The following is a 26,565-nucleotide window of genomic DNA, read 5'->3' on the forward strand; positions in this document are numbered from 1 at the left end:
CTAGCAGCATGTCAACACCCCATGGTTACAGGACAGGCCTAACCAGGGGAATGTTTCACAAAACACACAAACACTCAGGTTCTAAACCCTGCAACAATGTCAGAACATCAACGAGTATGTTGGTGAGACCCACCAGTCAGGTCCATCCTGGTGACGGAGACCAGGCGAGACTTCCTGTCCCGCAGGTAGTAGCGCCCCTCGTCGCTGGTGTTGACGTGGCGGATCTCGATGTAGTGCGAGTACGACTTGACGCGGTCGAAGTAGTCGGCCAGGTCCTGAGACACCGTGGCGCCGTCTCTCACCTGGGGGGGGGGAGGAGGAGTGGAGGGCAGGGGTGATTTAGCACAGGGGTTTTCAAAGTGGGTGACAATATTTGGATCCGAGATGTAGATGTAAAAGTACTGAAAAAGTAAAGTACAAACAGCTCAAAATGTAAGTAAATGTACTTAGTTACTTTACACCACTGTTTTTTTTTTCACTGATGAAAACTACATACAAACTAAGCTATGATGACTAAAGCTAAGACAGATATATTGAATTTAGTCAACAAATAAAAATCACACCCGTGTGAACTGAGCGGTGGTTTACCCACCAACCCTGTACTGTACTGTACATATTCTGTGTTCTATATCTATGAATTCTATGTGTTCTAGATCTATGAATTCTGTCTCCCCCCCCCCCCCCCCAGGCTAGTCTCAACAGCACCCTCTTACCCCCTCCCTCCCCCCTTACCCCCTGTGTGTGTGTGTGTGTGTGTGTGTGCGTGCGTGCGTGCGTGCGTGCGTGCGTGCGTGCGTGCGTGCGTGCGTGCGTGCGTGCGTGCGTGCGTGTGTGTGTGTGTGTGTGTGCCTGGCCTGAAAACAGCGACCCTCCCTTAACATGTGTGGTCATAAAAGGTACTGTAGGCTACATACAGACAGACAGACAGACAGACAGACAGACACGGACGGAGACAGACATACCCACACACACGGCCACGTATAGGAGCGTTGTGACCACCACTCAAAAACTAGACTAAAATGTATAGGGAGGGGCTAGTGTATAGCAGAGATGCCCAGAAGTCTTTGAGCTAGTGTCATAAGTCCAATCTCAAGTCTTTGGTTACAAGTCCAAGTCCAAGTGTTGTGTGTCAAAAGAAAAAGAGGCTCTGACAGTTGTATAATGATCGTATAATCGTTATAATGCATGCAAACTTGTCTGCTAAGGCATTAGAACACTCAGTGCATAGCTATAAATAAAGGAATTCTAATCATGCACTGTATCATCATCGCTCCTTTATCTTTTAGTAGCCTACCCAGTATCACCATTGATTAGTTCAGTGGTTTTCAACCTTGTTTCACATCAAGGTCCATTCATTATTCGGCATTTGAGCCACGGACCGGAGATTTAGCCTCTCAGACCGAAGAATATTTTATTATCGATTTTGTCCACAATTCCTCAATGCTGTATTGATGTAGTACCATGGAAGAGATAACAGGCAAACATGGACGAAAATAACAATTCTTCTACATTCTCTAATTATTGTGTAGACTTCTTGTAAATCAAGCAATGCAGATGTTTAACAATAATTTCACTCCCTTGAGTTTAACTCAAGAGAGTTAAATGGAAATGGAATCCAAGAGAGTTAAATGGACCCGTCATGCATGGTAAGGGTCTATAAAGATCTATAAGGGTCCATTTGGTTACCAACTCTCCATCGAACTCTCCGGACCACTGGTTGAGAACCACTGGATTAGCTGTTTGGTATTATGGTCTCTAAGAGTCGAAACAGGATATGGCATTGCAATATGAAACAACACACCATGAAAACCACAAGGTTCTGAGACAAGAAAGGGATTTCTACGCTATTATGTTCCAGGATAAACAGTTTTTATTTTTGGAGCGGTGAAAGCGCTCCCAATAGACAGGTATGTCCGTGGCTGGCTGGCTGGCTGGCTATGTCTGTAGCCTGGCAATACCTTGAGTGGCCACACAAGTTAAAGGAGGGGCGCACAAACACACACACACACACACACACACACACACACACACACACACACACACACACACACACACACACACACACACACACACACACACACACACACACACACACACACACCGCTCCACTTCGAACCGAGGTTTGATTTTTTTTCTGAATGAGATGGCTAGACTGGGAGTTAAATGAACACATTTGCCCGTAATGAAATGACCAAAATAGGGAGGCCAGGTTGAAAGTGGTTAAGTGTGTCATCAGGTTTTTATAAATATTTAACAAAGCAGAATAAAGCCTGCACACTGGGTAATTATGCTCCAAAACTTAAACACATATTTTGGTTCCTGTTTTACACCATTGAACGTGAGTGCATCTCTCCACTCCGACATGTCTCCTTTCCGACATGTCTCGGAATGGAGAGAGCCTCCCATTGGACGTGACGTTTTCGAGCCTAGCGGCTCTTCATCAGTCTGAATTACTAGAGTACCAAGGAAGCATGAGCTCAGTTCCACCAGGGAGAGGGAGAGCAGCGCCCAGGATTAAAGCTTAGGCAATCGGCACAGGGTGAAAAGTGGGTTACAAAATTGTGGGATTAAAAAAATTGAAAATGAAAATTAGTACAAAATTTGAGCCATGCAGATTAGCAGTTATTAACCATTAATTAGACAAATAATGCTCGGCCAACCGACTGTTTGACAATCGGTTATTGACATCCCTACTAGGGGCATGATGATGCAGTATTCCATCCACCTCTCAGTATGCCCCCTCGCCTCAACCCATAGCAATCCATCCATCCATCCATCCATCCATCCATCCATCCATCCATCCATCCATCCATCCATCCATCCAGCTTACCAGTGTAAAGTTTCCTGCCTCCGAAGAGAAGTCGAGGTTGGCATCCTCCAGACGCAAGCCCTCCAGGTCAACTTTGAGCGATTCTCCTGCTATACACTTGGAATATACGCTCCTGGCTGGAGGAGAAAGAGATTGGCTGATTCATAAATGACACTTTAGTTATGCCAAACTTTACACACCCACACCCACACCCACACACACACACACACACTCCTTGGATGGCAAATCACAACCTCCACCCCTCATTTCACACTACAGGATGCGTTGGGCTTGTAGATCAGCTGCCGAGCGGACGAGCCCTGGAGATGGTGGCCATGCGACGGCACCAGCTACAAGTGTTTACCTACGAATAAGCATCTGATATATGCTAAGCTATAAAGCCACACTTCAGTGATGCTTGCGGAACTTGGCTGTGGCCAAGAACCACTGCCCTAAGATGGCATAGTGCCAGTCACCTGTTTGTTACTTGTGGAATCCATACAAGCGAGGCTCTCTTAAGGCACTCTACTGTATGTATGGATTCATGTCCTGCCTGCATGAGTGCTGCAACAGTATTATTGAGGATATACAGTACTGTAGTTAATCCATTCGTCCCAGACTCTTCTCCCTCCTGGCCCCCAAACTGTGGAATGAACTCCCCAACTCCCCATTGCAATTAGAACTGCAAACTCCCTCCCTAGCTTCCGCCTCTTCAGCCTCCACCTTAACACATCGAGTGCCCGGATGTATGACGTGTGTGTGTTGCTGGTGCCCATGGCAACGCGTCATTCTACCTACCGGCGAGAGTACTGGCGAGAAAAGTAATCCGAGTAAATGTAATCGGAGTATGTCCTGTTTATTTCGCGAAAATCTTTTCTTTCAGTCAGGACCGTTTTTTATCATTTCTAAGCCACATTGTTTGTGTTATGGCAGGTAGAAGAGGCTGCCGTTTTGAAATGAAAGTGATTTAAAAGCTAGATTAGGAGAAAACCACGTTTTTGTGCAGCCGTTAGACAGGAAGTCAACGAGACACACAGCGCGTCCGGGTGACGTAATTGCGCGCTGCATGTTGGGAAATGGAGTTTGTTTCATCACCGCAGCAGCCAAGTGCAGTAGCTACAGTACAGTATAGTTTACTGTACAGCGCGTCAAACGCGTCGTGGGCCTCCAGCGACATCAAAGAGATTGGCTTGTAGACACCACGTGGGCACCCGATGTGTTAACCTGTAGCACTTGCGCTAGCCTCGATGACCATACAAGCTTATGTAAAGGCAAACATGTAATTTAGATAGCATGTTATGCATAGACAGATGCTATAGTGTGTATAGTTTCAATGTACAGATTATATATTTTTTGGTTATTCTACTGTTAGAGTTGTTTTTTTTTCTTTCTTTTTAACATTTTATGTTGGGTGGTCTGTCTATTATATACTGTCTACATTATGTACAATATATGCTGTATTACTCTATGGACCACCTGAGTGTCTGGAATAAAGTTTGAATTGAGTATCTACATTACTGTCATACCTTCTAGGATAGTATTAGAAGATCACAATGTTGACCTCTCATCAACAATCCCGCTATTTTAAACATTAGACGGAGAACGGGACTGCAGACTTGCCTGCGATCGCCACTTTAACGGTGGAGATTTCTTTGTTCCAGAAGTCTTTTCGTGTGTATGTTCCCTCGTCCTCAAATGTCACCTGATAAACAGAATGCAGCACACATCAATCAATACGTACAGTGCAGTACTCAGTGCCAACCAATGCTGAACAGCAACATTTTTACTGTGGCTGGGCAATTTACTGAATATGTGCATGCATGAAGTGAATGGCAAATCAAGTCGAAAATCGAATGGAAAAGTGAGTTTAACATTGTTTAACGTTGTTTAATGCAATCAGATAGGACTTTTCTGTTTGTACTGTATGTATGGGCTGTCAAGGCCAGAAAGGAGTTTTTTGCCACTCCGAAGGTGTCCCCGCATAACTTCCGGATATGATGATGATGTCACGCACATACCCTCTATTGAGACCGACATTTACAACCAATAACTGACATGTAGGTTAATCGAACAATCAAGAAGCTGTTTTTTTTATTTTAGTATTTATGTCAAAATATTAATCAACAAAGAATTCACAAAAAAAGAAAAAAAAAACTATTATAATAATAGTTTTATAATCGACTAAACCGATTAGGCTGATGAATGACTTAAGCCCTGTATTATACTCTGTTGGTGCTGCATGTGTAGATCTGCCACTTTCACAATGTTTTAAAATAATCACTCAGGGAGGCAAAAGTTTAAAATAATGGTGACATTGATTGCCCAGCCGTAATATAATCTCTACAATATGATTTAAGGCATGGATTCATGGCAACCTTGTCCAGGTACCAGCGTCGGTCGCTGCCATCTCCAGTCACTCTGCCTCTGCCTCTGAAGACACATTAGCATGAAGTACTTTAGCAGGACAACACAGAACAACAACAAACAAACAGCAAATAGAACACAAGTAGCTTCACACTTTTTCTTTATAAGTGTCAGTTAGGTAGCAAGCTGAAAACCAGCGACTCGAAAGCCAGCTAGGCATGTTCTTTTTTGGTGACGAATTCTATCTTGTATAGATCTGCTATTTCCACTATGTTTGAAAATGTTTGAAATTACAGATTATTACACATGCAATAAATAATTGCGATTAGGTGATTATCAACTAGGTATGGGACGATATGAAAATTTCATATCACGATTATTGTGACCAAAGACATATAATCAAAATATCCCCAACATCCATTATCCTGGGGCGGAACTCTTGTAGATCGGCTATTTTTTGGCAAAGAGATTTGGTAGAGAGTGAAAAAAAAGACTGTATCAAGTACATATATTATAAGTACTTTTTACTAATAGAGGGTTGAAATGGTACCGGATATGCAGCTCAGAAACTAAAAGGTGAATTGATCCCTGTGCATGACGGAGGATCATTTCACGATAAATTAAAACTCCACGATGCGATTATCGTGAGTGTTTTTTTTATCACGATAAACGATAATATCGCTTATCGTCCCATCCCTACTTTCAATCAACCTCAACGTGTATTTTTGGTGCAAAACACATCTGGTTCCCACACATCTTTACCAATTAATTTCCAAAACTTTTCCAGAATATTTAACCAGATTTCCAGGACTATATAACAATAATTCAGCTCAATAACGAGTCGCTTACTCCTATGCGCAATGCCCAAAGACAGGTAGTGTATGCTAGTGGTTCTCAACCTTTTCAGGCCGTGACCCCCGAAATAATCATATTTGAACTGGGGACCCCGGCACCCTGACGAGCACTAAGAGTTGAGGAATTTTGTATAACACGGTTTTATTGTGAAAATAGCCGATCTACATGAGCATGTAGATCTGCTATTTTCACAATTTCTGCCTCTAATATTTGACAATTTGGCCGAGGTGGAATTTGTCATTTCAGAGGTATTAACTAAATCAATAACCAAAGACAATGCATAGCTATTTTTTCCAGGACCTTCCAGGACCGTTGATCAATTCCAAAACTTTTCCAGTACTGGAAAAAATATTGTTCTAATTTTAAAAAAATTCCAGGAATTTCATGACCGTGGGAAACCTGTCCATCAAACTGAGACGGTGCCAACCTGTGACGGTTCCAGTCCTTCTCCTCCCACAGGATGTCGGCCTGCCAGCTGCCGGCCGGCGTGAACTCCAGCCTCGCCACGTTCTTGGGCAGGTAGATCTTCAACTGGCGCCCGTGGGTCAATCGCTCGTGTTCGTCGCGCTCATGGATGCCATAGGAGTCTGGAAAAGGCAGAAGAAGATGAAGATAAAAGAGGAGACAGAAGGTTAAATGAGTTACGAAACTCTAGGCCATACATTGGCAACTGGCGGCCACATGCGGCCCCCACCTTCACTTAATGCGGCCCTCAGGTTAATACCAGAATGCTGATATATTATTGATTTCAGCTGTAATTCCAAACATGACCTGCTTTAATTCCGTCAGTCTATCTTAGTAGCTTAATGACTAGTATAGTAGTATTAAAATGTATTTTGTTTAAGTCCACTGTATTTAGGTTCATGAAGTTAACATGAGTATTATAAATAAATGCGCTTGAAATTGAATCAAAATGTTACATTTACATACAGGATTCCAATTAAAAAATAACAGGATTCCAATTCAAAAGAGGCAAAAATAGCAGATCTACAAGCTCAAAACGCATAGCGCTGCGATGCGTTTTGAGCTTGAGATCTTTCAGCTTGAGATCTGCTATTTTTGCTTCTTTTGTATGAGATATGACAAAGTAGGACGTAGCAATATGGAATGTGGCCCTCTGGAGTGAAGGTGGAAATATAGTGGCCCTCGCCATCATCAAAGTTGCCCACCCCTGCTTGAGGGGGTTCCATCCAGGGGTAACCCAGATATTTTATAATTTGTTCTTTATCAAAAATAGTGTTATGACTCTATGAGCTTCTATATCTGCTATTTCTGAAGAAAATAAATGATTTAGAAAAGTTTTGAATAACACAAAACCTTGACATGAACATGTTGTAGAACCACTGGTGTAGATGACTGAGTTATATACAGTATATACAGCAAGAACTGTGTAGAAAAAAAACATGACTTTTTCACTGGGAGCCAAAACTGTAAAATGTGATGTGTGATATTATGTGTGTTAAATTAACAATCTGGGTCTTACACAGTGTGTGTGTGTGTGTGTGTGTGTGTGTGTGTGTGTGTGTGTGTGTGTGTGTGTGTGTGTGTGTGTGTGTGTGTGTGTGTGTGTGTGTGTGTGTGTGTGTGGAGGCTGAGGAAACAAAGAGAAACAGTGTGTAAAGAGAGTGGTGGGCCAGGCAGATTGGGCTCTGAACAGATGACATGCTGATAGCCTACTTACCCACACTGAGGGCAATGCCAAGCAGGATCACAAGACGCCACATCATCTGGAGGGAGGGAGGGAGGGGGAGAGAGAGAGAGAGAGAGAGAGAGAGAGAGAGAGAGAGAGAGAGACATTATTTATCTATGTGTTTAAACTTTATTTAATCAGACAAAGCGAGATTAAGAACAAATTCATATTTGCCACTGCAGCCAGGCAAAGCTGATCAACAATCAGCTTGAAACAATAAAAAACATATATAACTAGTAAAATGCTTTGGCCATCTGGCCAGTGATGTATATCGGACCAGTTACCCATATTTGGAGACCCCTGGTACCCATATATGGAGATCCATATATGACCATGCTGTGAGAGCCCAAACATGCTTACTCGGTTATTCTGTTATGTGAAAGTCTATGACGTCTATGACATCTGACATCATACATACAATACCTTTTATGCCCATACATACATGGAGATCCCTGTCTGTAGAATGAGCCACACAGATTATGGGCTGTCTTGGCCATCTATGGATTCTGTTAGTGTGGTATGTGGCCGATGTGGCCTCCATATATGGTCATTCCCATATGAAGTCCTGTTAGATATGGGCTTAAAATATTGATGACATCGGGGATCTCCATGTATGGGCACGAAAGGGATTCTGTTAGTGTGGTTCCCCTGGCATCACAGTGAAGTCACAGTGTGATGTCAGAGATAATAATAATAATAAATAATTCTAACGGGCATGACATAGAGGTAAACAGAGGCATGGCTGTGGTGCACAAACATATGAGTAGGGCACTAGCAGAGTTGGTCTCCTTCCAGGACCAAACGGGGCAGCAGCTAGCCTAGCAGCAGATGAGGTGTGTTCAACAGCTAACACACAGATGGGGGAGGGGAGGGCTGTGGGTCTGGGTCTGGGCTGGGGCCTGGGGTTGTAATTAATCAGTGACTCATTACTGCCAAAACTACTGCGGTTTGCCAGCACATCAATGTCACCGTACGTCAACACACATTTCACTTAGTTCATTATTCATGAGCAACTCTGGAGCCAGATGTCCATTAAAGAGTCAGTGGGGTGAAGGCCTGATTTATAATCTTTGCATGATCCACAGCGGATAGGTCCATGTTGCACACTGCACCGCGGCCCCAGAGCTATGGATTATTATTATTATTACCCACCAGCACCTTAGACAGTATGCACCAATATGCATTCAGTGGAGGAAAAAGTACTCAAATATCTTGCTTATTTAGGCCTAGGATTATTGAATGCTTTAACTATTGAAAAATAGCAGATATACAAGCTCACAGCGCGGCACCGAGTGCCGCGATGCGAGCTTGTAGATCTGCTATTTTTGAAAAAAGTATTTTTAAAGCGAATGTTTGTAACTCAAATTTTGCTTCTGGGGGGTCCCTGGAACTAAATATTTTGGGATGGAGGTCCGTGGCCAAATACATATCATTTTTTTCTGGGTCCTTCACATGAAAAGGTTTGAGAACCACTGACATAGTAGTCTCTCAAGAACAGACTAACTGAGCTCCAGTTAAGAGAAAAGGACCTTTTCTTTGACGATGGCGAGCCAGATTGCTGAAATAGAAACATAGGTTTTTCAAAAATCTTAGAAGGATTCAAAAGACACTTATAGAATCGGGTCCAAATTCAAATTTTCAAGTTTTTTCAAAAATAGCAGATCTAGCAGAGGTATACAATCGGGCTTAAGTGGTTAATGTATGTTTTATAATATAATCATTTATATCTTCAAAATAACTAGTAACTAAAGTTTTCAAATAATTGTAGGGGAGCAAAAGTACTATATTTGCCTCTGAGGTGTAGTGGAGTAGAAGTAAAAGTATTGGAAATTGGAAATACTGAAGTAAAGTACAAATACCTAAAAATTGTACTGAAGTACAGTAGGCCTACTCAACAAGTAAATCTAATTAGTTACTTTACACCACTGCCAATATGATAGAATGTTCCTTGAATTAAATCATTCTCTTTCCAATGATCTTGTCAGAAAAATGTGCAACCCAACTTCTTTTTTTTGGGTGTCTAAGCCTGGAGTCTTCAACGTCTTACAGGCCAATATAGATTGGCAATATAATCGATATGGCAATATTGCAATATTTTATTTCCCAATACAGTATGGATAGCCTACTCCAGGCTGTAGTATCGAGATACTTTTGGATTTTCATGTTAAAATGTGTGTTTTCAGACATTTAAAGTGATCCCTGACTAATACGACAAATATGCCTTAATACATTATAATTGTCCTCTATAACTACAATGTAAAATTAAAAACACCTTAATTATTTTATTTCTTCTAGAAATAGCTAATCTTTCACTCAACAGGGGAAATACCCGTCGCAAGTTGATGATGTCATAAATGTCATGTGTGATCTATCCCTATGGAATTTATGGCATGCATGTGCAAATAAAAACAAACTTAATACTTCATATGGTTAATATGAGCATCAACTCAATATTTCAAATGTGTTTTTTGCACATGCATTCCATAAATTCCATAGGGATAGATCACACATGACATTTATGACATCATCAACTTGCGACATGCATTTCAACTTGCGACATGCATTTCCCCTATTGAGTGAAAGATTTGCTATTTCTTGAAGAAATAAAATATTGAAGGTGTTTTTAATTTTATATTGTAGTTATAGAGGACAATTATAATGTATTAAGACATATTTGTCGTATTAGTCAGGGATCACTTTAACAACTTGAACCCTACTTGAACTTGATCTTTGTCCTGGTCCGGTTCATAAATCAATCTGAGTTACTGGTACAGAATCACACTCTGTGACTCCACCTGAAGATACCACATCATTCATGTACAGTTTGTACTCTCCTGTGGTTGAAAACGATACGGCCGGATTACTGGAACCTGAAGTGTAAAGTAACTCAGTACATTTACTTAAGTACAGTACTTAAGTACAATTTTGAGGTATTTGTACTTGAGTATTTCCAATTTCCAATACTTTTACTTCTACTCCACCACTACATCTCAGATCGAAATATTGTATTTCTACTACACTACGCACGTGTACACGTACACGTGCCAATGTCAATTACGTTCTATTACATTTCACAATGTTCAACACATGCTATACCACAAGCTTGTAGATCTGCTATTTTCGCTATTGATTTTATTTTAATTTATTTTTGTATCATTAAATCAATACTTGTAATCGAGGCAAAAGCTTGCGACTACATGGATTTGAAGTCTTGCCAGCCCACCGCCGTTAGTCATGCCGTCATGTGTAATTAATCTGCAGCCACCACGCCACACAATCTGCACAGAGCACGCTCTCCTCTCCGCTCACACACACAGGGGTGGAGCCAGGCAGGGGTGGAGCACTAAATTCTGGGCCCTGGGTACAAGGATTCACTGTGTTATGTTGTGCTTTAACTATTGAAAAATAGCAGATCTACAAGCTCACAGCGCGGCACCGAGTGCGAGCTTGTAGATCTGCTATTTTTGAAAAATCGTGGAAATATGTTTCTATGTCAGTGGTGCTCAAACGTTTTCATGTGAAGGACCCCCAAAATGATATGTATTTGGCCCACGGACCCCCATCTTAAAATATTTAGTTCCAGGGATCCCCCATAAGCAAAATTTGAGTTACAAATGTTCGCCTAAAAAATACATTACCTATTCAAATATTTGCACACATTTTCACGACGTTTCCAAAAATAGCAGATCTACAAGCTTGTATATCTGCTATTTTTCAATAGCTAAAGTATAGAATAATAAGGCCCCTCCACCTTGGGCCCTAGTAACTCTAGTCTAGTAACAACCCCCCCCCCCCCTCCCCTTGTGACGCCCCTGGAGCCAGGCAGCCAACCACATGCCATGTGACCATGTCATGTGACCACCACCACCCTCCATGCTTCTAATCTAGTGCGTCTCCATGGCCTGTCTGTCTTCCAGACAGAGGCATCCGTCATTCCAGAACGGAAATACAGTCTGGGATGTCAGAAATAACATACATAAGTTAAAGTTACCACTTAACCCATTTAGGCCTAAAATTATTGAATGCTTTATCTATTGAAAAATAGCAGATATACAAGCACCGAGTGCCGCGCTGCGAGCTTGTAGATCTGCTATTTTTGAAAAATCGTGAAAATTTGAATTTTGACCCGATTCTATAAGTGTCTTTTGAATCCTTCTAAGGTGTTTTGAAAAACCTATGTTTCTATGTCAGCAGTCTGGCCAGCCATCGTCAAAGAAAAGGTCCTTTTCACTTAACTGGAGCTCAGTTAGTCTGTTCTTGAGAGACTACTATGTCAGTGGTTCTCAAACCTTTTCATGTGAAGGACCCCAAAATTATATGCATTTGGCCACCGACCCCCCCATCTCAAAATATCTAGTTCCAGGGACCCCCCAGAAGCAAAATTTTAGTTACAAACGTTCGCTTTGAAAATTAATTGTCAAAGATTTGCACACATTTTCACGACTTTTCCAAAAATAGCAGATCTACAAGCTCACAGCGCGGCACTCGGTGCCGCGCTGTGAGCTTGTATATCTGCTATTTTTCATTGGTTAAAGCTTTCAATAATTCTAGGCCTAACAAAATACTGAAATGAGTGGATCTACAAGTGAGCTTGCAGGTCCACTTATTTTGTTCTATTTTTTATTTTATACATTTGTTTTGCAGGGGGAAATTAAAATGTTTGAAACTGTTCACCTATACCAGTGGTTCCCAAACTGTGGGTCGGGAGTCGGGACCCTCAGGGGGGTCCCCAAAATATTTTGGGGGGTCCCAAATATGGGCAACAATGTTTTCTCACTCAACAGTAAACAAACTAACATACAGTATAAGTGTATTGTATACAGGATATCTGCCCGTTTCTAAAGTGACAATTATAAAATATGACAAAATGATATACTTATTTAAAGGACAACTTTAGTTTTTTACAACAAGGGTTCATATTTTAGATTGTAATTAAAGAATATAAAAGATGAGTTTTAAAATGATTTCCTTTACTTCTTTCTATTGTTTTAGAGATTATTATCTCAGTGGTTGGGGGCATGCGTACAAGTGGCTAAATATGTCATTTTACACAGAATAAGCCCATCCCCAAGATACAACGCAACCTTTCATGGTTGGATGTGACTTATGGTTACTGTAAATAGCAATAAAGAAACTGCTGGCTTATTGCGTCTACAAATACATATTTAGCCACTTGTACGCATGCCCCACATTTTAGCACGGTAAACGCGATAAAACAATAGAACAAAGCAAATGAAAACATTTTATCACTCACTTTTTTTTCCCCTCTAATTACAATCTAAAATATGAACCCTTGTTGTAAAAAAACAAAGTTGTCCTTTAACTGAAGTACAGCACCTACGATATACTTTATCTATTTATTTGTGTGCTTTAAGTTAAACAAAAATATACTTAAATATACTTTCATCAAATCTACGTTTTTCAAGATTTTGGAGTTCCGTTTTTACCAAATATCGTTATCAGTGTTCTAGGACAACAAGGGTCTTCAACAGGGGGTCCGGGGGGTCGTCAGAGTTACTACAGGCCGGGGGTCCTCAGAATCTTTGTGTGATAGAAACTTTATGAACCACTTGAACCCTAGCGTCCATATTCTGAGAACTGTAGCCAAATATAGCAGATCTACAAGCTCACATCCCCTCAGTAGTGTGTTAGGCTAGGTTGTTAGGGCTGGCTGCTAGGTTGTTAGCTTCGCCATGGCTACATCGATAAGGATGTGGACAAAGTCAGGAGATTCCATGTGTTATGGTTTTATTTCTAAATGAGACATATTAAATAATGAAACAGTGACAACATTTCAGCAATACATACACCAAGGTAAATATTCTCTTCATAGCATCAAGTCATATAGAATAAGGATTACACTCACAAAGGAGCAACATATGCCATGTTCACTGCAAGTCATAAATAGCCTACATAGATGACAATATAACAATTCATCAACCCATCTTCATACAAACATTAGCACACTAGGATAAAGGGCATTTAAACACTACAATATCAATAAAAGACAACATGGCATTTAACTCACTTCATGTAACGCATAACAGGTGCAGTTACGGTGCAGGCTCAGGCCAGGACTCAGGTGTGGTCTCTACTGCTGCTAAACTAGAGTGAAGCACCCAGGCAGTTTATATAGACGGGTTTCTGGTCCACGTTACACTGATAAGAACTAGATGCGCACGCAGGGTCAGTACCAAAATTAGCCAATAAATAGAAACCATGCAGCGCTCCCCAAAACAACAGGTTTGGGGATTGGTGGGAATTGATTACATGATACATTCAGCTGTGCATTTAGTCTCAATGTTTGTAAACAAGAAACCGGTCTATAGCCAGCAGGTAATGAGTGTGAGTGGGAGCAGGTGTGGTGAATCAGTGCAGTTGAGAGATGGGTGGAGCCGAGTCAGTGATGTGGCCAGAGGGAGGGACTGTCCAGTGTGAACCTTTTATACAGCCGCCCCAAATCTGCTAGATTTAAATCTAAAAAGGTCACACTGGTAATAGGGCCGCCCCATGAGGAACAAACGGGTGCTGGGGGAGGCTCAGGTGGCAGAGGAGGAGGTTTGGCAGCTGGAGGTGACTGAGGAGGAGAAGACGTCAGAGGAGGAGTTGAAGGCTGTGCCCTGGGCGTCGGAGGAGGAAGAGTCGTAGGCTGCGCCCTGGGCGTCGGAGGAGGCGGAGACTTGGGAGCAAGAAGCTTGGCTGCTATAGGAGGAGGAGCCTTGGGAGCAAGAAGCTTGGCTGCTATAGGAGGAGGAGACTTGGGAGCAAGAAGCTTGGCTGCTATAGGAGGAGGAGACTTGGGAGCAGGAAGCTTGGCTGCTGTAGGAGGAGGAGACTTGGGAGCAGGAAGTTTGGCTGCTGTAGGAGGAGGAGACTTGGGAGCAGGAAGCTTGGCTGCGGGAGGAGGCGGAGACTTGGGAGCAGGAAGCTTGGCTGCTGGGCAGCGAGGTCTTGGGAGGCCTAGATGGTGGGGGAGGCGAGGTGGAAGCCTCATACTCTATTGGGCGCTGGAGCACTCCCTCAGCTAGGCGCTGCAGTCTATCTTTACTCTCCCAGAGCCACTTTAGGATCTTCTGATCTGTTTGTTCATCAGCCATGGCAAAGCTATTCTTCTCGGTTTCGAAGGACCATGTAAAGTAGATGTTAGGCTAGGTTCTTAGGGCTGGCTAGGTTGTTAGCTTCGCCATGGCTACATCGATAAGGATGTGGACAAAGTCAGGAGATTCCATGTGTTATGGTTTTATTTCTGAATAAGACAGAAATACAGAAACATATTAAATAATGAAACACAGTGACAACATTTCAGCAATAAATACACAAGGGTAAATATTCTCTTCATAGCATCAAGTCATATAGAATAAGGATTACACTCACAAAGGAGCAACATATGCCATGTTCACTGCAAGTCATAAATAGCCTACATAGATGACAATATAACAATTCATCAATCCATCTTCATACAAACATTAGCACACTAGGATAAAGGGCATTTAAACACTACAATATCAATAAAAGACAACATGAGAACAAGGCATTTAACTCACTTCATGTAACGCATAACAGGTTATGGTGCAGGCTCAGGCCAGGACTCAGGTGTGGTCTCTACTGCTGCTGAACTAGAGTGAAGCACCCAGGCAGTTTATATAGCCAGCAGGTATATGAGTGAGAGTGGGAGCAGGTGTGGTATCAGTGCAGGTGAGAGATGGGTGGAGCCGAGTCAGTGATGTGGCCAGAGGGAGGGACTGTCCAGTGTGAACCTTTTATACACCCTCGCGCCTGTGAGGCGTTGTGAGCCACAGATATAAAAAGCTAGATACCTCGTCCACCCGCTGAAGTTATGGAGCGACCAGTTCAACTTGATAGGCACAAAAGAGGAAGTGTCGAGGGCAAGCTGTTACGCACACAGAAGAATTCCAAGCCTGTCAATCAAAAATGCCCACCAAGGCGAGACGGGTACCAGAGAGCCGGAAGAGGCGTCTACCTTTTTATGTCTGTGTTGTGAGCTTGGAGATCGGCATTTTTTGGCAAAGAGGTTTGGTGTAGAGGGGAAAAAGAGCAGACGGTTCAAGTGGTTAAATATCTGAAAACACAAATTTGCAAGAATCCAAAATGCACTGATTGTGCTGTCCAACAATGAAACTATATGGAATGTATGAAAAGGTTGTGGGGGTCCCTGCTTCATCTCTCTCTCAACCAAGGGGTCCTTGGCCTGAAAACGTTGAAGACCCCTGCACTACAAAATCAGTATCGGAGCATTGCACCTAAAAATCTCTCATCAGTCGATTTTGAAAATACAGATACAAGCTCACACAACGCTTGTTTATCTGTGGAACCGGGTCAAACCATGGGTGCGTTTGGAAATGAGCACCCCGAGCGCCCTCACGTATTAGTTTGTATTGGCCGATGCGCTCAGTACTGTATTTCCGAACGCACCCTAAATGTAATAATGCCTCTTCTTCTACAATTGTCCCTGTGAGGGTGGGGACTAGGGATGGGACGATAAGTGATATTATCATTTATCGTGATAAAAAACACTCACGATAATCGTATCATGGAGATTTAATTTATCGTGATATAGTCTTTTTTTTCAACTCTCTACCAAATCTCTGCCAAAAAATAGCCAATCTACAAGCTCACAACGCGTCGCAATGCGACGCGTTGTGAGCTTGTAGATCGGCTATTTTTTGGCAAATGTTCCGCCCCAGGATAATGGATTTTGATCATTGCGATAATATCGTAAATCGCGATTTCTTTGGTCACAGTAATCGTGATATGACATTTTCATATCGTCCCATCCCTATGGGGGGCAAGGCGCATTGTGTGGGGTCACTCGGGCCTGAAACACTGACCTACTAATAACATGCCCAAAATAGATGCAAACCAGAAAGATGCAATTCTGGGAAGCACACGATTCAAGCACACGATTCCCGATGGAGCCGGTCGATTTGACATATTGCCACCAAAACTGTGGGAGGAGCAGCACTGCAAAATAAGGTTTATCCGGAAAGAAAGATGGATGGAAGTATACTATCGGACAAGTACTATAGTGGGGCAACCAGACTAAATAGCGTTGTCAGGTTGAAAGGGATTAATAAATGTATGGTTGCAGATGTCCATCACATGTGTCACATGGATGTCTGAATATGTCTCAATCATGGGATGGGAGTGAGATGCACTCGTTAAATGTGCACACACAAGAGGGTGGCAATTGAGACCCTGAATGATGCCCCAGCGCACTTCTGCTACTACTGTACATGTATGTACAGTAGCAGTCAGTCAGTCAGTCAGTCAGTCTGTACGTCACGTCACGTCACGACACGTCACGTCACGTCACATTACACTTTTGGCCCTACTCTTATCTCGGGCACCGTTGCCCCTATCCATGCCAAACTTTGCACACACACTCCTTGGCTGGCAAACCACAACCTCCACCCCTCATTTCTCACATGCCCCTCTTCTAGCGCCACCATCAGGCCGATTTCTGCAAAACACATTTTTGGACACTGCTCCTACAGGATTTTGCCCTAAAATCTCCCATTTCCCATATTCCCTCTTGATTGGCTACGATTGCCTTCTAAAGTTTGTGTATGCGATGTGGCGGTCGCTTATCTCCCGATGAGATTGTGAGATTCTGTGATGCCCACCTCGCTTCTTCTTGTGTGAGTGTTTGGGTGTGCCTGCCAATCTGTCCGCATGTTTGTTTGTCCCTATTGTGTGTGTGTGTGTGTGTGTGTGTGTGTGTGCCCGCCCAAGGCATGCTAGAGGAGACCCCGAAGAATGTCGCTATAGCTGTTGGCTAGCAGAGGAATTCCTAGACCGACTGAAAGCAGTAAAACTTCCACTTCTCTTTCCACTTCTCTTTCCTAAGAACCTCTCCCAGGCATGTCAACTTTATTACACTCTACGAGATAGGCCTTCAAGTTCAACACTCTCAGACATTCACGTGTATGCACGCACCCACCACCCACACACACACACACACACACACACACACACACACACACACACACACACACACACACACACACACACACACACACACACACACACACACACACACACACACACAAACGTGTTGTACTACTAGTATACTTGTGAGGACACCAACATAAAGCCGAAAATAGCCGAGCTACAAGCTTTCAGATCTGCTATTTTCGGTGCATTGACACCGGCATGCAACAAAGTATACAGTAAATCATCAGGCATATCTGACTCCAACCCCAACCCATAAACCTAACCTCTGAATTCCTACAGTAATCCTAACCCTTAGCCCAAGTCCCAACGTGAATATATTCCTAATTTTAAGCCTAAGGCTAAGGTCGTGTTTCTTTCAATTAAGAAACATCTCTAAAATTAAGTCATTTTTTATCTTTTGCGGACCTAGAAAAAGTTATTCATGCTTTTATTTTGTCACGCCTCGACTACTGTAATTATTTATACTCTGGACTCCCTAACAAATTAATCTCCCGTCTACAACTTGTGCAAAACTCGGCAGCTAGACTCCTGACTAATACTAGGAGACATGAGCACATCACACCGATACTTGCTGCCCTTCACTGGCTACCGGTTGATTTTAGAGTTGATTTTAAAATGTTATTGCTTACTTTTAAAGCCCTACATGGCCTGGCTCCCAGCTACATCTCCGACATGCTGGAGCCATATAGGCCGACACGCACCCTGAGATCCGCAGGCAGAGCTTTATTGGTAGTTCCCCCAACTAACCTCGTTACAATGGGCGATCGGGCATTTGCGGCCCGTGCCCCTAAACTCTGGAATAACCTGCCTGTGGACTTAAGACTAGCCCAATCAGTGACTTCTTTAACCTGCTCACTGGGATCAACTAGGGGTTCAGAGTCTTGCTCAAGGACTCTTCGACAGAATCGACACTAACTCTGGGGGAGCCGGGATCGAACTGGGAACCCTTCGGGAACCGTCTGTGTTCTAAGAAAGCAACTCTACCCCTGATCCACTCCCCTCCAGAGCATGAGAAGCGGTAGCAGCAGCAACGGGAAAAGAACGTTGTCCTTCCATTCAAAACCATTCATCAAAAAGATCCAGGTATATCAGCAGTCTCTCAAGTCTCTCAAGCTTTTATCTGCTCCATAGCCCTGTCACATAGAACTATTCTTTACCATAAAACAACCATCTCTCTTGTGAGTACGTTATCCCCATGTCTATTTCTCAAATTCTACTATACTTTTGACGTTTGACTCTCGCAAGCATAGTAGCACAAGCACGCACGCACGCACACACACACACAGGCAAATGAGAACCGGCTCCCGTCATGTTGATTTTATAAGATAGCAGTCTTTACAACTAGCTTCTTTGTCTAAACATTACACATGGAGCCAAAGATAAAGAGAGAAAGGAGAAGAGATAAGAGATAACCTTGTCAACAATTTAAGCACTAGTAGCAGTCATTAAAAGCTTTGGTGGTAAATGCTGTCACACTGCCTGTTAGTTCTTTCACTTCATTGGGGTTTCGTGTGAATAACTGAATCATCAGAATCAGAGTTTGTTATGACTTAATTATTAGCACGAGGTTTACACAGGGAATTTGCTTTAATTGGCACTTGCATGAAAGCCGAGACAGCATTAAATGATTAACACAGGAAAACAGACAGACATGGCGTGTGGTAAACACAAGACACACAACACACATTTCCCCTTTCCACTTTCCAGCAAGCAACCACCAGAGAGATAATTAACACATACAGTAGTCTAACCTCTTTAACCCCGGCGTCCCAATGTTGGGCATGTCATGTCATTAGGAGCTTGCAGGGGCGTCACAAGGGGGGGAAAGGTGGGACTGAGTTACTAGGGCCCAAGGTGGAGGGGGCCTTCATTATTTTATACCTATTATTTTTACCTATTGAAAAGCTCACAGCAAGCTTGTAGATCTGCTATTTTTTTAAAGTTGTGAAAATTTGTGCAAATCTTTAAATATTATTGAAGTGAACATTTGTAACTAAGATTGTGCTTATGGGGGGTCCCTGGGACCAAATATTTTCAGATCTACAAGCTCACAGTGCGGCACTCGGTGCCACGCTTTCACTAAACTTCATTGATCACAGTTCAACAATGAGCATCTGTGTCTATATGTAATGTAATCATCCTTCTTATGAACACAAAAGAATTGCCGAGTGTTTGTGTCCTGATTTTAACCACTTTCAACCTGGAATCCCTATGTTGGGTATGTAATTATAGGCAAACATTCACAAAACATTTAAAAGAAACTAGCCTACAGCCCCCTGCGGGGGCCTGGCCCCTTTGTGTGTGTGCCTGTTAGTCTCCCTGGGTGTGAAGCAGACAGACTGTGAAGCAGACAGACTGCTCTCTCTGGAAGTGCCCCCGGACTGGGAGTGCCCTGCTTGTCGACGCCCATTTGTGATGTAAATCGCATCACAGGACAGCCGCCTACAGGCCAAAATTTGGGAAAATATTTTAAACATTTGGGGATTATGAGAAGTAGAGACACATCTGAAGGTGATAAAGTTGATGTTGGGCAAGGTACATGCGTTATTGATTTTTGTATTATGTTTTTTAGACAATTGAACAACTGCTGAACGTGGAGTTACAGATGGACAAACGGACAAACATACACACTATTTTTTGGGGCGATTCTAATTAAGGAAGAAGATCTACAAACTCAAAATGCACGCACTCACATACCAACACAAAAGGTATATACACAGTATAGCCTAACCTACAGTACAGCACCTACAATATACTATTTATTTGTGTGCTTATTTAAGTTAAATGTCCTCAGAAGTTTTTTTAATTGATTTCAAGATTTTGTCATAGAAGAAATTCTAGATTTTTTCGGGGGAATGCAATAATCTACACTACAGTCCGCACGTGTCCATGGAGATATGCAACCGTGTTTTCAGTGGATGAAATGGTTGTTAGTAGAGGGCTACGCTTTCTTTCAAAAACATTCTGCACATCATACTTTGTACCGTATATCAGTGGTTCTCAAACTTTGTCATGCTTATTTAATTTAAGTTAAATGTCCTCAGAAGTTTTTTTAAATTGATTTCAAGATTTTGTAGTTATTTTTCTTTTTGCAAATATTGTTAAAAAAAATTGGTAAACAGTGTTCTAGCCAACTTCTAGGACTACAAAATCAGTAACGGAGCATTGGACGTAAACATCACTCACCAGTCGAGCTCTGCTGCAGTCAGGTAAATAACTATACTGGAAACCAAATTGGTTGAAGCCTATCTTCTTTAGCTAGCTGCATACTTTTCAGAAATGGAAATTGAAATAGTTTTAAATTCATGTTCGTGAACACCATGCCTCGGCCTGTCACAATTATAATTACCTAATCATAATTATTTGAGATAATCACAATTATTTTGGCATAATCTTCATAATTGCAGTTTCCATCAATCCCATGTTGAAAATCGTTTCAAAAAAAGAAAATAGAGAAACAAAAGTGATTTGTTGTAAGCTGTAGAAAGCTGTTAAGCTTTTATAGAAAGCTGTTGTAAGCTTTATTACCAGGAGTATAATTATAGACATTTAAGGGGGTCATTACATGAGGTCGATTTTTTTGTAGACGATAGTTTTTACTATTGATTCGGCCATTTTGACACACGGAGACGCGGTTTCATGACCCTAACCGATACTTTTCCGAATTCGGCTCTGAAAGTGCATTTCTGCGGTTTCGCATCAGTTTCGCAACGGTGTAATATCGGAATTCGGCCGTGAGGGAGAGTGCGATGATGTCATAGCACCCCCTCCTCTGCTCCACTTCCCCTGCTGCATATAAGTGTCAGTCTGTCAGACTAACCGAAAATGTATTATTATTATTTGTGTTGTTGTAGGCCTAATTAAAACCCAGAAAATAGCCCAGTGATCTATTAGCACAAACCTCATTTGAAAAATGTCAGGAGTAGTCTATATGAAAGCCTTTTAAAAATGTCTAATTACGCACAAGTCGTCGCACCTGGGCTGGTACCCTAGCTGGCCTGTCGGAGTTGCAACAGCTCTCCTCTCCGCAAAGTTAAATGAAACCATTAGGCTATGGTATTCCATTCTAAGCAAAGCAAACCAATGATTAATGACTATTTTGCGTCCCCCTTTTTCAACTTCTCACCAAAAAATACTGGATTAATTCTTCATGCACCGCGCCACATCACAGACGCAGCGGACTTCAGGTAATGAGTGAGTTATTGTAATATGCCTGAGTCTTGCTGACAGACAGACAGACAGACAGACAGACAGACAGACAGACAGACAGACAGACAGAATAAACATAACTGTCCAGTCAGTCAGAGACCATCACAAAAACTTCCTCCATATCCTCGCTCCCTCTCCTCCAGTCAAAGAAATCATGTCGCTTTTTCTCTCCAGTGCGTCTAGCCTCCTCTTAAGGCACGCATGTTGCTTCCAAACTAGGCAATTTACTTAAAGCCATAACGGAAGGCTATGATTGTGACTTCCAGTGAAATAACAGACTGCCAGTGGCGTATGGCGTCAGTTCATTAATTTATTCCGTTAGTTTATTTTGCGACGGCGACGGCACATCCTCCATTGCGCCGCATCCCAGTGCAGTGCGTCAGTTCACTAAGAGCTAAGGTATGGCAACATGACTGTTGTCTGGTCTTGCACGTGCAAGGCACGCATGCAAGACAGTCATGTTGCCAATACTTAGCAACAGGCATGATGAATTTATTTTAAGAAGTACATTTTATTATTTTCCCTTGTAATCAAGGTATGGTAGACTACCATACCCATATGTGCCTCTGTAGGCTAGCCTACTCCGTTAGTTGCCTCGCATGGTGCGTTATACTTCTGTGTTGCAGATAGAAGACAGAACTCACTTAATATAGCCCATCCCCGTAGATAATGTCCAGAAATATGCTCCATAGGCTATAAATGTTCCGACCTTCATCTTCCAGGTGACTTTTGTTGGTGTTTCACTTCACCTCGCTAAAAACCTCCTTTTGCGGGACTCATTGAAATATGCGAACAGACGATAATAATATGGATTTGGGAGCATAGCCTAATTACAAAGCATGTCTCATTAAAAACAATATATATTTTATAGTTGAAGGGTAAATACACAGTATAGGCCTACGTAGGCTGGGAACATGACACATTTTGCTTGAATTCATGCGTTGTCAACTTGTAGTATAAACACAGAAAAACGAACCAACAACAAGGTGTAAACGCGACGTTTTTTGGGTAATAAATCCAAAACGAGACCGGCAGCGTTTCCAATCGTCCTGGTATAAAGACCCCCTAAGATTGTGGAAGTGATCGTCTGACTTGAGAGACCTGATGGAGAAGCAACAGAGAGATGTAGAGAAGATGACTCTAGTGAATTATTTATTAGATACAATTAGAACATACAGTACCGTAAGAAGAATATTTCCAATATCTTTTTTTTATGTGGTTAAAATATCTCTATTCTAAGGAAGTCAGTCAGTCAGTCAGTCAGTCAGTCAGTCAGTCTGTCTGTCTGTCTGTCTGTCTGTCTGTCTGTCTGTCTGTCTGTCTGTCTGTCTGTCTGTCTGTCTGTGCCATGTTGCAGTGTTACATATCCCTGCCCCATTAATCAAGTCTAATGGTCCAAGTACAGATACAATGACACATGCTTTTATTCTCTTGATGCACTCCATTGGTGTGGGCCATTCAGTCACTGCTAAGTGTCCCAAATAGTTCATTCAGTCATTTTGGCTTATAGGCCTGCCCTGGCAGCCCACCACAGTCCTTTATTGGGCCGAGTCTGGTAGTCTGGGACATCAAATAGAGGCAATATTCCACAGGCCTTGGGCTGGCCATGTTTTAGACTAGAGTTGTACTTATTTAAACCCTTATGGCTCTCAAAACCACTGACTTAAACAAACAGCAGGTGTCTGCTCAATGCCTAAACTGTAAACTGTGTCCAGTGTGATAATGCTGTCATACAAGTGCCAGGTTTACAGCGGGGCAAATAAGCACTTATATACTGTACTGTAATGAGGGCCTTTTGAGTCATTCTTGTTTTTGTATCTTTTTGCTATCATTTACTTGGACAGGGTATTGGTCCTAGAAGTATAGAATACAACAGCACCACTAGATGTTGGACCAGTAGGACAGGATTAAGCTCATCTTTAAAACAAAAGCCCTTTCTGAAATATTCAGGAGCAGTCCTGAAGGTAGTAGTCTACTGTATGCACTTACAATGTTGTGAGGTCAATGTACAGTAGTTTGATACAACCACCTTTCCTCATATGTCAATGTAAATATTGCAGTAAGGATAACAGAAAACTACATTATTATAAAACAGAACCATATAATGTGTTATATACATCAATACATGCATGGATGGATGAGATGATAGTTTCTTGATTTTGTTGTTTTTAGCTTTTGGTTATCATTTACTTGGACAGGTTATTGGTCCTAGAAGTAAAGAATGCAATAGCACCACTAGATGTTGGACCAGTAGAACAGGATTTTACTCATCTTTTTTAAGGCCTTGAAATATTTAGGAGCATTCTTGAAGGTATGCACTTACGATGTGGTGAAGTCAATGTGTAGTTTGATACAGGCATATTTCCTCTCTATATCAATGTAGTTTGATACAAGCATATTTCCTCACTATATCAATGTAGTTTGATACAAGCACCTTTCCTCACTATATCAATGTAGTTTGATATATAGTACAACCAAATTATAGTTATTTCACATTCAAGTTGGATCATTGTAGCATAATAATAACAATACGGGGAAGAATTAGAAGAAGAATAGTAACCGGGTAATAATAATAATAATAATAATAATAATAATAAAATGGAAAACAAACATAACCAAAGCAACATATAAAAAAAGAAAAGAAAAACATTTAAATAGCCTAAAAGCTAGGCTATATAATAAAAAAAATAATATACGTTATATATCGTAAATATGTCAATATCTCACAAATTCAACAGCCTGGGTGGCTCACACACTCACAGCTTCGCTTAATAATACTGACATGGCATTTTTACTGCAGCCTACCTGTTGAAAACAATGGGTGAAACGCATCATCATGTGCATCACGGTGTTGCCTGTGTGATAAAATAAAACAAACACGCCTAGCGTCCAGTGCCCAGTGGCACAACGAACTCAGCCCCATTTAAAAAAGGAAAACGCCGAGTTATAGACTATTATTAAAATATGGCTTCTCCTTATACATTTTTCATATTCACAACAACAATAATAACAGCCATCTCCAGTAGGAGGGCCCCTGCAATCATAAAAGAGGGCGGTTCCTTTTTCCCCCAGCCCAGACGGCATCTCAGGACATGGTAGAAAAACTAAATAACAAAGGATAGAACGGAGAAGAAGACACGCCCGGCCGGCCCGAATGGAATGCCACAGCACTTCAATTCATATTTCAAACACCATCCATTCCAAATGCCCTGCCTTTAGGTTGCTTTTTCACCTCAGATCCACGGTTAGTTCACAGTGCATCTGAGGGGATTTGCACAACATTGAACGAAGTAGAGTGAAGACACATGAGAGATCCAGTCACACACACCCTCCATTCCATACAGCTTTTTGCACGCAACGCGGCGGCTGCTGGGCTGGTCTGGACTGGAGGACCCCCCGATATGCATGCATGCAGTCCAGTCCAGACCACCCCTCCCCATATACACACACGCACAGAAAATAGCCAATCTACAAGCTCACAATGCGCCGCGATCGCGACGCATTGTGGGCTTGCAGATCGGCTATTTTCTGGACCACCCCGATATGCATGCAGTCCAGGACCCCCCCGCCCCCACCACACACACACCCAAGCAACACACAAACCACTCCTGCAACCATGGATCAAAACTCAAAACACTAAGTATTCGCTGTAGCCTGCGCGTAAAAGCCGGCGAGCTCGTTGTAAGAAAGCGATTAATTATTGCGCAGCTTATTGCGATGAAATCTTATCTAGTCTCTTATGTATTATACTTCTTGTGGAATGATTCCCACCCTGCATGCAATCGCATGCATTGATCGAATCTGATCTGATCTAATACGACACAACAGCCACTCTTAAAAGTTTGACAGTGATATATTTATGTTTTTGTTTTACCTTGCTGTGTGAATCCAGATGTTGCAGATTTGTTTTTATATTCCACCGTACCGTAGCCTACTGTACATTCACTGACACACGCGTCACACACAGCACAGCAGCTGGAGACAGACACAGACAGTAAACCCCGCGTCAATCCCGCCAGCAGCGGCAGCGAGGGAAAATAATTACTTCCGGCGGTCGGTGAGAGGTATTTTCAAAATAAAAGGATACGAGGATAACATGTAGTATGTAACACTCCTCAATGACCATACATGAAGCTAGATAGCATTTTTAGGTTTTAGAAGTTTGGTAACACTTTACAGGGTAACACTTTACTATAAGGTACAAAGTAATGCACGTAGTTAATGCTTAACTAACACTTTATTCCTGATTAACTAATACATCAGTTAATCATGAATTCATTATGAAAAATCATCAAGTAATGTTGGAATAGCTATTACTTAACTAACTTAATCTATCAGTAGTTAAGACTATGTTAGTTAATAGTTAGTTAACATTAACCATATTATGGATGGTTTGTAGATCTGTTTTTTTCTGGTCAATTCTATGCCCAGGATGAGTGCTTCATAGGCGAGTAGGATTAGTGCATTGACCCGGTGGTAGTCTACTGGTTGGTCTAAAACTTGGTCTAAAAACAGATCTACAAACCATCCGTAATATGGTTGATGTTAACTAACTATTAACTAACATAGTCTTAACTACTGGTAGATTAAGTTAGTTAAGTAATAGCTATTCCAACATTAGGCTACTTGATGATTTTTCATGATGAATTCATGATTAACGGAT

General features: G+C 42.0%; 1 protein-coding gene across 1 annotated transcript; it reads right to left on the reverse strand.

The window, feature by feature from the left end:
• Positions 1–25,915, reverse strand: LOC308282065 (uncharacterized protein; the record flags this gene model as incomplete). The annotated part of the gene is made up of 8 exons (XM_080722411.1): positions 25,777–25,915; positions 7,710–7,755; positions 6,456–6,615; positions 5,185–5,239; positions 4,426–4,511; positions 2,831–2,942; positions 134–302; positions 1–38 (listed from the first exon to the last, which is right to left on the reverse strand). The coding sequence occupies exons 2-8, from the start codon at positions 7,753–7,755 to the stop codon at positions 1–3; spliced, it is 666 nt and encodes a 221-aa protein (XP_080578537.1). The 5' UTR covers positions 25,777–25,915.
• Between the last annotated feature and the right edge of the window lie 650 nt (positions 25,916–26,565).

Source organism: Nannobrachium achirus (genome assembly GCF_963921795.1).
Source record: "Nannobrachium achirus genome assembly, chromosome: 3".
Taxonomy (NCBI): Eukaryota; Metazoa; Chordata; class Actinopteri; order Myctophiformes; family Myctophidae; genus Nannobrachium; species Nannobrachium achirus.